Raw genomic sequence first — 17,798 nt, 5'->3', positions numbered from 1 at the left:
CATTTTTCACTTAAATTCTTTAATTTACAAGCCTAAATTCGTACATCTAACCCACAACATGTAGAAATCACATACCTCGTGATTGATGATGAAAGTGGTAATCCAAAATCGCTCCAAAGCTGGCTCCCATGGAAGAAAATGAGATGAAAATGAAACAAAACCCGTTTCAAAACAATTCTGCCCGGTGATATTTTGCATCTGCGGTCAAATTGCCGCTTCTACGGCTCCACACCTGCGGCAAAATACATCGCAGGTGCAGTACCCTAAAAGCCCAAGCAAATCCGCATCTGCGGACCAATTCCGCTCCTGCGTGACCACTCCTGCGGTCGAAAGCTCACTCCTGCGCACTAGCACATGCGGAGCCCTTCCGTTTCTGCGACTCCAGCTTGCCCAGCTCCTTCCGCTCTTTCTATCTCTTCCCCGCATCCACGACTTCGCAGGTGCAGAATTTTCCTCGCACCCATGTCTCCTTCACGAAATTCGCACCTGCGATGGCCCATACGCACCCGCATGATCGCACCTGCGGTCACTCCTTACACAGGTGCAATTATACCAGTCTTCAGCAGCAACAACATCTCCTCAAATCCGAATTTCAATTCGTTTTCAACCCCGAGGCCCTGGGACCCAGTCCAAACGTACCAACACATCCCAAAACATGATACGGACTTAATCGAGGCCTCAAATCATGCCAACCAACATCAAAACTACGAATCGACGGTTGAAACCATTTTTTAAACTTTCAAACTTCAACGAACGCGTCTTATTCATACATAAACATCCCGTAATGACGCCAAACTTTACGCACAAGTCACAAATCACGATACGAACTTATTCCAAGGCTCGAAACCCCAAACGGCCATCGACAACACCAATGTCCACTTCAAATCAAACTTATGGAATTCTTAAACTTTCAAAAATGTCAACCTTCCATAATAGGCGCCGAAATGCTCCCGGACCACCCGATACCTAACCCGAACATACGCCCAAGTCGAAGTCATCATACGAACCTATTGGAACCTTCAAATCTCGATTCCGAGGTCGTTTACTCAAAAGTCAAACCTTAGTCAACTCTTCTAACTTAAAGCTTCCGATTTAGAATTTTCTTTCCAAATCAACTCCGAACATCCCGAAATTAAATTCCGACTATGCGTATAAGTCATAATATATGAAGTGAAGATACTCAAGGCCTCAAACTGCAGAACGACGTGCTAGAGCTCAAAACAACCAGTCACGTCGTTACATCCTCCCTTACTTAAACATGCGTTCGTCCTCGAACGTACCCAGAACTGTTCCTGAGCTGTCCAAAATCACTGTTTAACACCTCGCACACCTACCCGTGCCACCACAACCCATGTGAGCACATTAGCTCGAGCCAGACTGAAGATCCTCCCTACAACCTTAGCTAACAAGCCTTAGAACAAAATTCCAACATTCGGAATACTTCATGAGACCCGATTCTAACATACGAACACCGCATCAATCACTACACATTGTACCAAAACTTGATCATGCACCTATGCTGAAATCACACCATGCACCAGATAAGTCGTTTGCCCATAATAACATCCTCCGAACATAATAGATGCAATTTCACGAGTCTGATGCCCGTAATACACCTCATAACACATATAAGCCTTGTTCCAACTATTGCAATACTGCCACGATGAAAGAGATGTGTAGAAACTCATAACCACCTGCCAAATCAATACACCAAAGAGTCTCTCCACTTGACAAGAACCATTACCTCATTCTGAACTGAATAACGATATTTTATCTTTAATATAACATACATAAATCTGATCGCACTGATCTCAGCTCCAATAACCTCATCTCACCCAGTACAAGTTGTTCGGGCAATAAGACATCTCAAACACCGTCTAAAATATCATACGGCGCCATCAAAGCGCCAACAAGCTAAAATTTGAATATGACCCATAGGGAAGAACGAACTCTGGCAAAGAACCATCCAGCCCGCGTAACAAATAAAATGGCCAAACCAATGTTATGGCTCTATCTCAGAGATGAGAAACAAGGTACACAAAAATAAGTATAAGGACTTGAAAATCTTATTGTTCTGGCGAGCAACCCGATCCAAACAACATACCCGTGGAGGCGTGCCACCCGATCTAAACAATATACCCATGGCGGCGTGCCACCCGATCCACACATAACAATCAATAAGGAAATACCCATCAAGCCATAATTCTTATACTTACAAATTGCCTGAATATTGACCACAAGCACGCCAAGTGCACAATACAACCCTGGGGAGACAGATAGTGTCATACGCTACAAAAACCCAAGCACGACTAAGATTCAATAAATGACCTGCATCTCAAGAGCCATCTTGCTCATATAACACCATAAGCTACACGGGATCACAACACATGTGCGAATAATCAAGCCGGCTCACAACTTGCATGGTACAATAGAGTATTACATGTAATAGCTGACGACAGGAATAACGTCCAACACCCAAAGACTCCTCTGTAAGCAATGATATGACGAATGAACACAACCGACCCGACGTAGAGCACACATTCATATAAGACCCACCAACGGACCTCAAACCGATTCTGATCGTACCATATTAGTCCAAAAACCTTTCAAGGATCCACAATGGCCCAATTCATGACACACACGAGCAGCCTTCCAATCCGAAACAAACTCCCATAGTCCACAACCAGATGAATAGAGCGCCTTTTAGGCATAAATTCTCATATTAGCGACAGTACTAGAATCTCCATACTTGGTTTCAATCCTTAACAATCAAGTGACTAACATGTCATACTTATACAAATTTCCCATGGGATACGCTCCCACAACCTCCCGTGCCAGTTAGCAAAGCCTGAACCTCCATACCACCAACCGTACTAATTTTGTAAAGCAAATCAAGAATCCGCAAATCAATACACAACGCCTCTTACACAAGACACCATTCTCATGTGACACTAAGATAGCGCCAGCTTACTCTAAAAATCTGAATTCTTCCTTGCTCATTCGTGCTCGTGACATTCTTGTCAACACCAAGTCGCAACCTTGAACCTCAACTTCCAATTCCCATGCCGACTACACCTATCATGCCGCTACGCAAGAGTACAAGAATTCATCATAACCCCTAAACTACTAGTAGAATGAACACTTCATTGGCTAGAAACCTTTCACTTAACTCATCTCAGAAGAACCATTGCAACACGCAACTGAATTCCCATAGCCGCAAAAATTACAATCCTCAAGTGGTGGTCTAAACCGCCATAACTCTTTCGGGATCCATTTACACATAACAAGGCCATTTGAATAAAATGCCTCCCAAATCAATCAAATTATGGTGGATGTCAAGACCGCACATACAACCACAAACCACATATATAACTTAACACGCCGAAGAACCTGATCATTGCCACAATCATGCTGATTTAAACCTTTACTAACCGACCCAACTTCTTCCAATTTACTCTTGACTTGCCTTAGAAATTATAATAGCACCATTCAAAAACATAATGAAACTCAGTCAACACTCATCCTGAGTGACCCAAATCACGAGATCACATTGTCTCAATGCCCATGAACCATCTCATACCCTCCTAATTTGCACAATAGCATCTCCAACTAGTACACCCATTCTAAAAGATCCTCTACGAATCCGAAGTTGTTCATTCCATCTCTCTAACATTGCATCGCAGACCCTCGGTGCTAACATAGAAACACTCCAAGTCCCTTTCATAATCCATTGCAAAAACTCGATCCTTAACCACACAATGGACCCAAAATCTTAGACAGTGCACTTACATCCTTGAACCCATTAGAAACACTATTGAGAGTCACCCACTCTGACCTGGTCCCGAATATAATCAAACTCCAATGCTCCGTTAGCACATGAACAGTCCCAAAGAAGCATAATCTCTGAGTCTTCCCAAAACCTACACATGAATTGATAAGGCAAAATATAGCACACATTCATCAAGTCCTTTGCTCGAATTACCCCTGATGTTTTCTGTTATTAATCATAAATAATATACCAATAAACCGATAACCAGAAACTGCACAGGCAGACAACCACGCGATTCGATCGTAGACGGTAGGCTCCCCCACTTAGCTTTAAGCTACAGTCACATAAATATAGAACCCACAGAGATCCCTCTTCCTCAATTACCGTGATCTCGCACCGTGAACCCGCCAAATTTCTCGTAATCTCTTGTTAAACTTTTCATGAATATTCCGAATTATCGTCCACAATCGCATATTCGACCTCTTGCCGAGTAGTAAGTAGAACTCTTCGTAAAAACTTCATCAAAATCACGCAATCGCCAACCTGCTCACAGGAGATAGCCTACCTATGGAATTCCATACCGACATCCTCCAAGGATGTTGCACTGTCTACAACTACTACGAAATCAGTAAACCCTCCTGAGCCCATGCTCGCCCACCAGTTGTACAAGTCTGCTCATCCCCTATTGACATCAACTGAAAGTCCGACAATACATTCCAAACTCAAATTCACGTCGTATCCCGTAACGATAATCAAGCTTTTACGCCCCTCTTCATCCCAAGCCACTTCTTTCCGTCATATTCAATCTTCCTCAGTATAATGTCCACCATCCCAAATGAAGTCCATGGACCTAGTCATTGTCCACCATGATTCCCCAATCGCTCTAAACTTTCTCAAAGTATGTGGGTATCCTACCACGGAATCCATATGCTACTCTACCACTCCCACTTCGATAAAACCCATCTCCTCAAGCAACTTCTCGGCCTCTGTTGTTCATACTTGGCTTGCTAGCAATTCAACCACCGCGAGACACCTCCCACCATGTCCTTCCTCGTCCTTCGCTGCCCAAATACTGCCATAAAACAAAGTCCACCTCTATAGCACCCGAACTAATAAATTGATACCAACTTTAATGCGTACACCGTCGAGGGTCGACCGACACGAACCATAGATGTATCTATTATACTGTCGAGGCGTTCGGCCCGCTCCACAAGAAAGGAAGGAACTTATCGAATTACGAGGCACGTGCTTACAATACAAATACACGAGCATAGGGTGAATATAACCTTTACCGTTTCTCAAATAATTGGCCAACAACTCAAAGTAATACGCCTAATATATATAAGTATTTCTAAATCAGTTTCCATTATAAATTCAATTATTTAAGCTAGCAAATGGAGTTCAAATAATTCAAATGTTACATGATAAATTTCTAATTCTACCCGGACATAAACATGCTTTAGCTACGTACGGACTCTCGTCACCTCGTGCATACGTATCACCACAACTAGTAGCACATAATAATTACATCACCTAGGGAGTAGTTTTCCCCTCACAAGGTTAGACAGGAGACTTAGCTCACTCCGGAGCTCCATAACTGGTTCCACCACCTCTCTAACTCTTCAATTCAAAGCCAAACGATCCGAAACTAGTCAAACAATATGCAAATCAATCAAAATTTACTCAATGCGTATAATTTAACAATTTATAATAATTCTCAACTCCGCTCGAATAGTCAAAAAACTCAACCCTCGGGCCCACATGCCCGGATTCCAAAAATTTTCGAAGATAAATATTACCCATAGCACCACGAACTCAAATATATAATTTATTCTCAATTTCATGTCCAATTTCGTGGTAAGAATCCGAAAATACCAATTCTAGGTCTTCAACTAAAAATCCCACATTTTTCACTTAAATTCGTTCATTTAACCCACAACATGTAGAAATCACTTACCTCGTGATTGAAGACGAAAGTGGTGCTCCAAAATCGGTCCAAAGCTGGATCCCATGGAAGAAAATGAGATGAAAATGAGCCAAACCCCATTTTAAAACAATTCTACCGAGCGATATTTCGCCTATACGGTCAAATATCCACTTCTGCGATTCCGCACCTGTGGAAAAATCCATCGCAGGTGTGTTTTCCTCAAAGCCCAAGAAAATCCGCATATGCGGACCAATTCCGCTCCTGCGTGACCGCTTTTGCGATCGAAAGCTCGCTCCTGCGCACTCGCACATACGGAGCCCTTCTTCGCAGGTGCGGAATTTTCCTCGCACCCAGGTCTCCTCCACGAAATTCGCACCTACGATGGCCCCTACGCATTCGCGTGACCGCACCTGCGGCCACTCCTTCCGCAGGTACGATTACACCAGTCCTCAGCAACAACCTCATCTCCTCAAATCCGATTTTCAATTCGTTTCAAACCCGAGGCCCCCGAAACCCCGTCCAAATGTACCAACACATCCCAAAATATGATACGGACTTAATCGAGGCCTCAAATCACGCCAAAAAACATCAGAACTAAGAATTGATGGTCGAAACCTTTCTTTAAACTTTCAAACATTCAAACTTCGACAAACGCATCTGATTCATACTTAAACATCACGGAATGACGCCAAACTTTACGCACAAGTCACAAATCACGATACGAACCTATTCCAAGGCTCGAAACCCCAAACGGACATCGACAATACCAAAGTCCACTTCAAATCAAACTTATGGAATTCTTAAACTTTCAGAAATGCCAACCTTCCATAATGGGCGCCGAAATGCTCCCGGACCATCCGATACTCAACCCGAATATACGTCCAAGTCCGAAATCATCATACGAATCTATTGGAACCTTCAAATCTGGATTCCAAGGTCGTTTACTAAAAATTCAAATCTTAGTCAACTCTTCCAACTTAAAGCTTCCGAATTTAGAATTTTCTTTCCAAATCAACTCCGAACTTCCCGAAATTAAGTTCCGACTTCGCGTACAAGTCATAATACATGAAGTGAACCTACTCAAGGTCTCAAATCGCTGAACGATGCGCTAGAGCTCAAAATGACAGGTCGGGTCGTTACACACATAATCGATTGTTGTATTAACTCGTTTACTTAATGCTAATACCTTCTTTCGTTTATTCAATTTGTGATACATATATACATGTCAGAAAATTTTACTTTTCTTCTATATTTAATTCATTCATCACTAATAATGCATGACATAGATTAATCGATATAGGTCGAGACGTTTTGTTTTTAATATTCATCGATCTATGTCGAGTCATTTTATTTTTAATATTCATCGATGCATCTAAATAAGTTATAAGTCGCTGAATCAATATACAAATAGATATATTTGATGATGATCAATTATATATACAAATTAGGTTATTGCTTCTTCACAAGTCTATCCGCAAAAGAGCCCGACCCTTTGGCCCCAGTGCTTCGCGTTCTTAGATGCGGCTATACTATATATATATATATATACACTTCATTGTACTACGTTAACTATATATAGCTTGTTATAGTATATGTTAGTGCATTCATTATTTGTATTACAAAATAAAGAGTTAATGGATTATATTTATATTTTTTAGATAGTAAATTGTAATGTGATTCAAAAGTTTGACCATGTTTGACCTATGAACCGACCGAAGATGGTCGGTTATATTTCAGAAATTATATCTACCGATCAAAGTTGGTCGGTAAAATCTTCTCCTGTAATAATCGACCGACTTTGGTCGGTATATTCAACTATAAATTTTTATAAAATATTTTAAATAATAATATAAGTATTAAAATTTAAAACTGTCGGCCCACATTGTCGACCAATGTTGGTCGGTAATCAAAAAAGTGCTTTGACTAAGCAAGTCTGACCATTGCGGTCAAATATTTGACCAATATACCGACCGATTTCGGTCGATATGTAATTTAAAAAAAATGTAAAATGTTTTTTTGGTAGTTTACGTCCGTTTTGGACGATTTTTTGTTCGCTTTTGTTGACCGACCAACGTTGATCGATATGCCACGGTCGAATTTTCCCAGATTTCTAGTAGTGTGCTCAAGGGGATCTTGTTGTTCAATATGTGCCAACTCAGTTTTCACAAAGGGTTTATCCTCATCTTAGTTCAGCTTCTTACGTGACAATCTGTTTAGGACTCTAAGGATTCATCTAATATTTGTAATATCCCATATATGTGATTGACTTTTAATACTTATCCTTGTAGGTGATATACTTAGGGAAATTACCAGCTATGTCCATTTATAAGTAGCTCATTACAAAAATTGGCCAATTGATAAAATATTACTAATATTAGTCTAATTAGCCAATTAGCTATTTGTAGCAAAAAATATCAAATTTTTGCTTTGTTTTGAGTGGGTGTTATTAGAATAGATTGGGCACAACTTAAGGAGCTTGAATCTCAGTTTTGGGATGATTTGGTGAAGTTTTGAGGTGGTTTGAATTGAAAATTCGAAGTAAAAGCTGAACATGAAAAAAAATGATATGTGTCATCACACGTGTGTATCACATATGTATCAATTGTGTATCACATGTATATCCATGTATACCTGTGTGTGTGATACATGTTTGATACATGTGGTGCAGAAGACTTTTTTGAACTCGATTTAATTACGAATTTTGATACAAACCAGTCCAAATCACCTCCAATCTTCCTCAAATTTTGTATATTGACTTATCTATATATTTTCAATGAATTTCAACTATACCCATTGAAAAAGTTCCTTTTTTGTTTAGATTTTTGGAATATTGTATAGATTTTTGTATTTCATCACCTTATTTGTTACCCCGTCCATGAAATTTCCTTTCCGTCTTGTATCTAATGTTGCTAATCACGCTTAAAAATATGGAAGGTGGTTTTTGCATGTGAATCTTTGAGAGAAAGAACCCTATTATTTGGTTTTTCAATTTTTGGTGGCTAGTTTTGGTAAATCTATGACTAATAGCTAGAGGTTGGTAAGTTGAAATTTATTTGGGACATTTGTGTAAGTTTTCCTATACTTATCATCATCCTATAAATACAAGCAATATTGGCTCTCTGTGTGTCGAGCCCTTTATTAAAATCTATCACGGGCCAGATGTCAGATTTTGGGTTTGGGTAGAGCTGGATTTGTAGGCAAACCGGACAACATTGACAATGAGATTTCTGATTTTGAAACTCGAGATTTTACACCCATTCAAAGCATATCTTAATCTTGAAATTAAAAGTAGATATATAGCAGTAATATTTGTAGGCCAACACAACCCATCTTGATGTTACATTCGACATTGTTCTGATCTAGTCTAGGTAGAAGCAGAACTTAGTCGTTTTATTGTTTTCCATAGAAAAAGAAAACTGAAAGGTAAAAAGGAAAACACACAAAAGCAAAGTCGATCAACCACACAAAAAGCTACTCATATTGAGAAGCAACAGACTTCATATATTGTGTTGGCCAATGATCATTTAGCGGCAACCGTATGTTAGTTTAATAACATCGTAGTAACAACGGGGACACCTCCTATCAAAGCAATCACTTGCCTGCCTGCAGTATCCACCGCAACCACCCATTAGGATAGGATCACTTAATTTTGATTTGAGTTCTGTTATAGTCGTTGACACGTCTCTCCCGGCAACTATTCTCACTTTTGGAGAATGAGCCAAATAAACTGCAATCCATCAAAAATAATAATTAGTGTCTTAAAATCAGTATGTTATATATTGTTGCTCGACCGTATAAAAGATTATCCATATATAATTAATTATATATGCAAATTTATATAAAATGGTAGTTCGGTCACACCTCAAGGGTGTGATGTAGACCGTCTACTCTAATGCAAGCATTAGTGACTACTTTCACGGCTCGAACCCGTGGCTTATAGGTCACAATGAGACAATTTATCGTTGTTCAAAAACTCGCTTTCTATATATGTAAATCTACGTAGCAAATAAAAAAAAGAGTGAGGGGTAGAAAATTAAAAGATCATTTACCAGACATCACCATAAGTGCAACAGTGAAATAGAGAGCAGAATTGCGAGCCATGACAACAGTATTACTAAGACGGATGAAAGATGAGAGAATTATGAGTTATTGCAGTGCAATTTTTTGCTTCATACAAAGCAATGAATTTATAGGCCTCTTCTCCGCTATATTTCTCCTTATCTAATTTACAACTTGTCTTTAAAGTTATATTAGGTACGAAGTTGAATCAACTTTATTCAAGAAAAAAGGACGATAAGTCCAGTAGATGAGCACCCCTTTAGTGGAGCTTCCCGCCAGGTCCTCTCATTGGCATGTGGGTGGGCATCACAGATTTTGATTTTTTCTAGATAACAACAACAACAAACCCAGTAAAATTTCCCAAGTGCGATATGGGAAGGATAGTGTATATGCATACCTTAGGGAAGATAGATATGTTGTTCCCGATAGATCCTCAACTCAAGGAAAATAACAAAAGGAAGCAGTAACATAAGCAGTAACAGTAATGTAAGAAGATAAGATAACCAAAGAGGAAAGAAACAAGTAGAGGTAAAAATCTAGGAATAAGAAAATATAAGAATAGTCCTAATACTATACAAAAGACACGCTTGACTACTTACTATCCTTCTACCCTAATTACAAGAATTCTTTCATGTAAGATACACATTTTGTAGATTTTAACTCGACACAAAATTAACACTTACCTCTTCAAGCGTGAATTACACCCACGAACTTGAGGTATAACCAAATGTTTCAGTGTTTCTTAAGCTCATATAACCGACATAATTTAAGTACGTGAATTTTCACACTTCCCGTCAGTTTATACAGATTTTTGTCTCTGTATTAAACTGCATTATTTCATACATTCAAACAGAGAAATAATAATTGAAAGCTCTTTCGTGTTGAACCGAAGCTGACACCTCTTACTACTTGGAGACCTAACGCAACACCGGATGTCCCTCGGGGGTACAAAGTCCATCACTTTCAATATTAATAGTATCATTTATTAAAGAGATAACAAGCTAACTTAATCAACGCCAAGTTCTTGTTAGTTTTAACTTAACTCAGTTGAAACTTAGAAGATCATATGCATTACATGCGTAGTTTATGGTATAGATCTCAGTGATCACTACATCTTGATACTTCCTCCAACTTGGCCTCTTACGTTAGGACTTGTTGATAAATGTGTTGAAAAGTTTTTGGATCCACGTTGCCCGAAAATAGAAAAAACCCGAAAAAAAAGAAGGAAAAAAGAAAAAAAAGAAGGAGTGGAAGATCAAAAGGAGGCCACTCAGTGAACCGGGTAGAGTTGGATTCGTAGGCTTCTTTCATGAGGGTTTATTTCAATTTCTCAGTGAAAACGGTCAAACTGGACAACAGTAACAAAGAGATTTCTGAATTTCATACCCGTGATTTCACACATTAAAAGCATATCTTAATTTATTTATTTTCTAGAGTGTTGTACTGCTAAGTTTTTAGATTTGCATTATAATTCAGCCGAACACCTTTTTACTTCCAGCAGATGCAAACAAACATTTGCAATGAGGAAAGCACTCAGCAAACAAGTTTGGCAGCTACCACCAAGTTGAGGATAAAGTCATGACACTGCATTTGCCTTTTAACTGTTGTGTGTGGATCACACAAGTAATAGACCTAAAAAAAACATTTATTTTAACGCAACTAGGAGTAAACAACTCGGTATCCTAACAACCTCTGCAATGGGAACGCATTCTATGGGCTGGACAGTGGTAAATTCCGCCAACATAAAGCCAAAAGTTCATTCAATAGAGTCTGAACCTGGGCTATATTTCTATCAATAGCTATCTCTACAGGATGAAGCAACCAGATACTAAAGACTAGCAGCTATTAAACAGTGATATTAACATTTAACTGAAAGATAAGAACATGCATAGACAAGAATATCACCCACATAAACGAGGCAGCCAACAATAGCCGCAAACAGAGACTCAAAACAATGTATAAAAGTTCAAGCGGCTAGATACAGGCAAGCATTGGGACAGTAACAAGCTATTACAGTATCCCATGAGCAAATTACTGCAATTTGTATCCTAAAAATGCTAAAGAGATGAAACAAAAACTCTGAAACTACTGTATACGTATGATAACACATGTATCTGTGCAGAGTATACGAACACAATGTATTAGATCGAAGGTAGTAAGAGTCTATTGCACAAATAAAGATAAGCTCCAGAAAGATCATAACAATATTGAGCTGTCATGTTTACATTATGAAAATTCTCACCCTTTAGAGATGAATTTTTGCACTCTCAGAATAGCTTTTCCATGGCTCATACTTCACCAGCTTATGCAAATGTGAAATGTTTTAGGTCTTAACAGTGTTCCTAAACTCTATTTGCCTCAAGCATCATCAACCATCGTCTGTTTGCTTTTCAGTATCATAAATGAGCTTCCAAGTAAAATGAAATAACTGACAACCATGTGCTAGATTTTTCTTCAGCTAGTCCAAAATGGTGATATACATGTGGTACCTACATTTGACATACAGACCCATAGTGTACAAGGGGATATCATTCCGATTTATAAGCTGGACACATGTAAAAGCATCGTTGCCAGAGTGACTTCGGACAAGAATAAGAATATCCAGTGCTTCCCTATAACCAAAGTGTTCATTTAATATGATTAAATAGATGTTCTATACTAAATGGAACTAAAAAACTGCATTTGCTACTACTCAGATCTGGTGACTGGAGAAGTAGAACTGTCAAAAACTAGCTCAATGCTTTGAGGTTCCAGTGCCAGCTGACAATGATAAAATTTTGAATCTGTTATCTGTCACCCTTTCCACCTCCAACCCCTCTGTATCATCTTTTCTCCTAAGAGTATAAACATAGTAGTTCTACCTATTTTACCTATCAAGTATCAATCAACCAAATGTGAATGTACTCGGGAAACTGTGCAACTCAACCAATCAGAATATCAAGAATTCACATTCTTGAGTGAATAATGCACCAGGAAAAAAATTCCAGATTCACAAGCACAATCCCACATTTTCTCTACCAATGTGAATTGCTTGATTAAACATTTTAAAGGAAAAATCAGAAAATAAAGCATGATTCAATTTCAAACTCTGTTTCTCATTATTATGTCAATCTGGTACAGCCATCCATTCTTTTTTGTTTTTTTTTATCCTTCTTTTTAAGTGATGTATAAGGCCCAACCTTCCTTTTCCCTTCTATTCTTCTGCCTTCCCTTCTCATTACCATCTTGCAAAGAAAGGTATGCAGTGTTGGGTCATTTTCGCAGATAAATTATATATAGGGATTGTAATACACGTAATAATAATCATTGAATTGTTTGACTTGTTATTGGATATTTGGTTAATCGTACTAAAACTTGGATATAACATGATATATAATCGTAAGTATGTGTTTAGCTTAAGCCTCAAGGTTTGTTCCAAAAATACCCTAGGAGAATTTAAATTGCTTTCTCCAATTTAACATTTAGTCTTATTATCATATGTGATTAAGAGTAATATACAAAATAATCATCTTTTTAATTATCAAGCAAAAAATACTTACCTTTTTATAACTTTAAGATCAATGCTACAAACACTATCAGAAACAAATGAGAGATAATGAGTAAGAGATGGTTAACTATAATTAATTAATTAGTTAATTAAACGACATTTCTGTCATTTGCGAGCTCTTAAACTTATATTGCTAAATTGCTAATATGTGTGTTACTCCATATTAAATTGGGTATAGAACAGCATCACATTTTATGCGGGGATAGGGACTAGAAATAGCAACAAGATATTGTACTTTTAATATGGAGTTCAACATAGATATTATTTCAACTACAACATCCAACCAAACGACTCCCTCCCCAGACTTTGTGGAGAAGACCATATGAAAAGCAAAAATCTGGAAGAGGCATATAAACATAGTTGTGTAGGGCAGAAAGGATTATGATATTGCACAAAAATGACACAACGAGCAGATAATTAATCTACATGAGAGGAAGAAGATTAACAAAAGCCAAAATATGTGATTCCAAAGGTGATATTACAAGAATAAAAGAACTTCCTGCTACATATAGAATTCAATAAACCATCAGCTAACAAGCTACAGACCTTTTCAACTATCCAGTTGAGTTGCTAAATATACTACCATGCTCAAAGTGCTACGCGAATAAAGAGATACATCTACTACAAACTCTAAACTCAAAGAGTCAAAATTTGAAATTTTTGTTAAGAACAACAAAGAAAAATTATAAACAGTTTCAGAAAGGATCTCTTACATTTTGCTAGTACACACTGCATATCCACAGGGACAAGGCTTCAATTTGGAGAAGATATGCCACCATGACAAAACTCAAAGCAAAGAATCAGATCGAAGGAGCCATCCAAGTCAGCAGCTCTCTTCCTAGCACTACTGATCCCTCCATCTTGGACTTGAAATGGGAAAGAACCCAGAAGGTGACAAAGGAAATCCATAACCAGGAGAAGGAGGAAATTGTGGTCCCGGGCCTAGAATCCCAGGCTGAGCCATGGGAGAGAAGGAGAAATTTGGTGTCAGTGGTGGAGGATGCTGCATACCCGGAGAAAGCAATGGATAAGGGGACCGGGGAGATAACAAGTTCAAGAAGCCAGTGGGTGACGGCAAAAGATACTGAGAAGTAGGTGAAGGCAAAGGAGGAGGCCCATTTATTCCTGGGGAAGGAAGAGGTGGAGGAGGACCATTCATCCTAGGAGATGGAAGACCATTCATCCGCAGAGGTGGGCCATTCAGAAGAGGTGGCATTGAAGGATTAGGTAGTAAACCAGATGATGGTGGATGTGCTTGAAAATGACCAGGACCTTGAAATTGTGCTTGTCTAGGCCCAGAATCTATTATTGAATTCTGAAGATAACGCATATAAACTGAAATCGGAGACTCAGCTGTATTTGTCCAAACATCTCCAGGAGTGGGTGGTAACATAGGGGGTGACGGCTGACCATAATGAGGAGGCGGTCTCACAACATTGTTATGGAAAGGAACACCTCCTGCAGATTGAGCTGAGCCTGGGACCTGCGCAGGAGGGTGGATTGGAATTTGGGGACGATTTATTGGAGTCAAAGGTGGTGGCCGAATCTTTTGTAATCTCATGCTCTGAGGCTTTGAAGGATTCTGGGGAGGTCTAGGTGGAGGCTCTTGAGACGGTGAACCTGTCAGTTGCTGAACAATGCTCCGAAAATCATTCTTGTTAATATTGTAAACCTGAGGCTGAGGTTGTGGCCTAGCACTACTTGTATTATTGAAATTGGGCTGGTGTATAGGACTCTTCTTGATATTCTTCCCAAATTTATTCACACCCAAATGATCTGGATTCCTATTATCCATCTCAATAACTTCAATATAATCACTGAACTCCAAAAGATTTTATCTTTAAATCCCTCTTTTACAACACTGTAACTAAAAAGGAATGATATAATGCAACTCAAATCTTATACCACCGCAAAAGATCCTCCGCAAGTTTGATAACAAACCCTACACTTGAAATTAACGAAATATCACATCAGACAGTGATACCCATACATCAACCAGCTTCTACTCCAGCCAAAACTTCTGCTTTAGTTCACAAAAGTAACGGCAGAAATCTCAATAAACAACTTATTCTTCCCAAATAATGATTCAATTCCCAGATACAATATATTAATGAACTCTTCCAAAAGAAACAATTTTTCAATTTTTTTCTTTATAAATACTTGAGATCAAACGAGCACACAGAGTACAAACAACCCTAAAAAATCCAACTTTTTCAGTTTCCCACTTCCAATTTTCTCCCTCTATAATTTTCCGGAAACAGACAAGCCCTAAAAGTTGAAAAGGATAAGAGCAGAAAGAGACAGAGAAGAGAAATTACGTTCTGCTTACTGGGACAAAGCGTCGAGCATGCGAACTGCAAACTTATGAAAACCCTCAGAGCTGAGCACGACGGAGGGTGGTGGTGGTGGTGGTGGTGGTGGTGGAGGAGTTGGTGGCTGTCGTCGGTCAACGAGGAAATGAAAAGGGAATTGAAGTTTGAAAATGAAGATAACGCGTTTCAAGGTTTTTAAAATATCCACTAGACTGCTAGAAATAGAAAGAAGAAAAGGTGGAGTCAGTGGGGGCAATAGTGGGCCCGATAGGGTTGAATTAGAGTGACGAACCGGTTGCGTTAGTAGTGGGAGGTGAATGGAAAATACTGATTAAGACGAGTCAAACCACGGGAGTTGTATGGTTGAAACTTGAAGCATTTACTAAATTTAATTTACAAATTTGTAATTTGTTAAAGATATTTGGAGAACTAAAACTTTGATATAATACATTTTCTATTTTTAGAGAATTAAGAGTTCGATTATTTTCTTGCACATATTTTAAATTATTTTTAGTTATTAAATATTATAACTTATATTTTAACGTAATTTTTAAATATATAAATTTTATTTTAAAAAACTTAAAAATTCTATATTTAAATTGATATCGGACATTAATTAGTTCGACCCTCGTACTTCGAAATACATCACATAGAATGAAACGGGAAGTACTCCTGTTTAGAAGGAAAAAAGAAGAAGATACTAATCCCTTAATTTAATTTTATTTGAACTAAAAAGTTTTATAAAGGTATGATTGAGAATGTAAGTAAAAGAAGGAAATTCTTTAAATACAAAGGGTGTAAAAACTGTTAGCCATTGTTTGTTTAAGACCATTGTAATAAACATATTAATTTTCTTAGGCTTTGTGTGTCTCCTTTAATTTCTATCATACTATAATCTTATATGAGTATCAAATGGTATTGAGGCAACTTAGATTTAGATATCTACCAAAAACTTGGTTTAGATAATTTATTCGGCCACATATTAAAAATAAAGATTATCCTTTTTGGGTAGAGGTAAGATCTGCGTACACTTTACTCTTCCCAAACTCCATTAGTGAGATTTTAGTGGATATTTTATTGTTGTAGGTTGTTGTATATTAAAAATAAAGATTAGCAAGCAAAGCTCAAAAGTCAGAGACTTCCACGTCTTAGGTAGAAAGTTTGACTTTGACCGTAAAAGTGTGGGCAATTTTATTGTAGTACGAGTATAAGATTAATGGATTTTTTTCTGTTTAAAAAAAAAACTACTATTATTATGGGGAAAGGAAATATAGCCTTTTATGTTCCCATTATAGCAAGTGGTTTTACCATGACTTTTGGCGGTCAAGTCCAGAGGTGGATCCATGATTTGAAGTTTATGAGTTTCTATATAATTACAAAATAATAGTATACAATAATAAATGAGTTTACAGTTATATATTTATAAATATTTAATAAATTTTTTAATAAAAAATACAAGGTCTATGTAATAGTTACTGGAACAAGCTTCCCACGGTTTTTGTTACGTCATTTTGGAATATTCATAAATTATCGTTTAGCAATGGGTAAAAATTAAATAAATCACCCTTTCATTGACAACAAAAATGGCCATATCTTTAGGCAGTTAATTGAGAGGAAACAAACAATAAAAGTATAAAACATATAAAAGATCTTGATAGAGTATATACACAAGAATTTCCCACATGAATAGTTTGATGATGACCAAAGGATTGTGGTTCGAATGTCCGCTTTGTCACAAGTTGAATAGAAAAAGAAAAGAAAAAACAAAGATGCACAAATCGATTGGATAATCTTCCAACTTTAAATTGATAAACTATCTGGATATTTTCGTACGTTTTTCATAAATGACGTTTAGAAAGTTAAAGAAATTGTTTACACGTTACTGCTTTTGGTATGATTGAAAATATCTTAAGAAGTGTTTTCCGAAAATAAGTCATTTTCTTTTGGTATGACCCAAAATATTCTTTAAAAATTGTTCTCCTTTAATATATTCATCTTTTGTTTATTTAACAGAAAATAAGCCATTTTATTATAGAAGCAAGAAAATATTTTGCCACCAAATGGAAGAAAATTTCCCTTATGAGCGAGCGAAAGTCATTTACCTTATTGATTATCTCAACTATTAACGTTAAAATGCTTCATCAATTATCACTTAGACATTCTTATTAATTTCTTATATTTTTT

The 17,798-nt window shown here is 37.7% G+C and overlaps 1 protein-coding gene and 1 long non-coding RNA gene across 2 annotated transcripts; both read right to left on the bottom strand.

Annotated features, from left to right (window-relative positions):
• Nucleotides 1-8,964: 8,964 nt before the first annotated feature.
• LOC109238939 lies at nucleotides 8,965-9,873 on the bottom strand. Its single transcript, XR_002069826.1, has 2 exons — nucleotides 9,746-9,873; nucleotides 8,965-9,423 (listed from the first exon to the last, which is right to left on the bottom strand). It is a non-coding gene; the product is annotated as an uncharacterized LOC109238939 (long non-coding RNA).
• A 2,023-nt stretch (nucleotides 9,874-11,896) lies between these two features.
• LOC109238938 (protein HAIKU1) lies at nucleotides 11,897-15,823 on the bottom strand. Its single transcript, XM_019405437.1, has 2 exons — nucleotides 14,016-15,823; nucleotides 11,897-12,367 (listed from the first exon to the last, which is right to left on the bottom strand). The coding sequence occupies exon 1, from the start codon at nucleotides 15,095-15,097 to the stop codon at nucleotides 14,147-14,149; it is 951 nt and encodes a 316-aa protein (XP_019260982.1). The 5' UTR covers nucleotides 15,098-15,823; the 3' UTR covers nucleotides 11,897-12,367; nucleotides 14,016-14,146.
• Nucleotides 15,824-17,798: the final 1,975 nt, after the last annotated feature.

This window comes from Nicotiana attenuata, unplaced genomic scaffold, assembly GCF_001879085.1.
Source record: "Nicotiana attenuata strain UT unplaced genomic scaffold, NIATTr2, whole genome shotgun sequence".
Classification (NCBI taxonomy): Eukaryota; Viridiplantae; Streptophyta; class Magnoliopsida; order Solanales; family Solanaceae; genus Nicotiana; species Nicotiana attenuata.
The sequence above is the reverse complement of the archived record's forward strand: the minus strand, read 5'-3'. Positions and strand labels throughout refer to the sequence as shown.

Excerpts from the sequence above, each read along its gene's own strand:
- LOC109238938 (XM_019405437.1), bottom strand. The coding sequence starts at position 15,097 with ATGGATAATAGGAATCCAGATCATTTGGGTGTGAATAAATTTGGGAAG.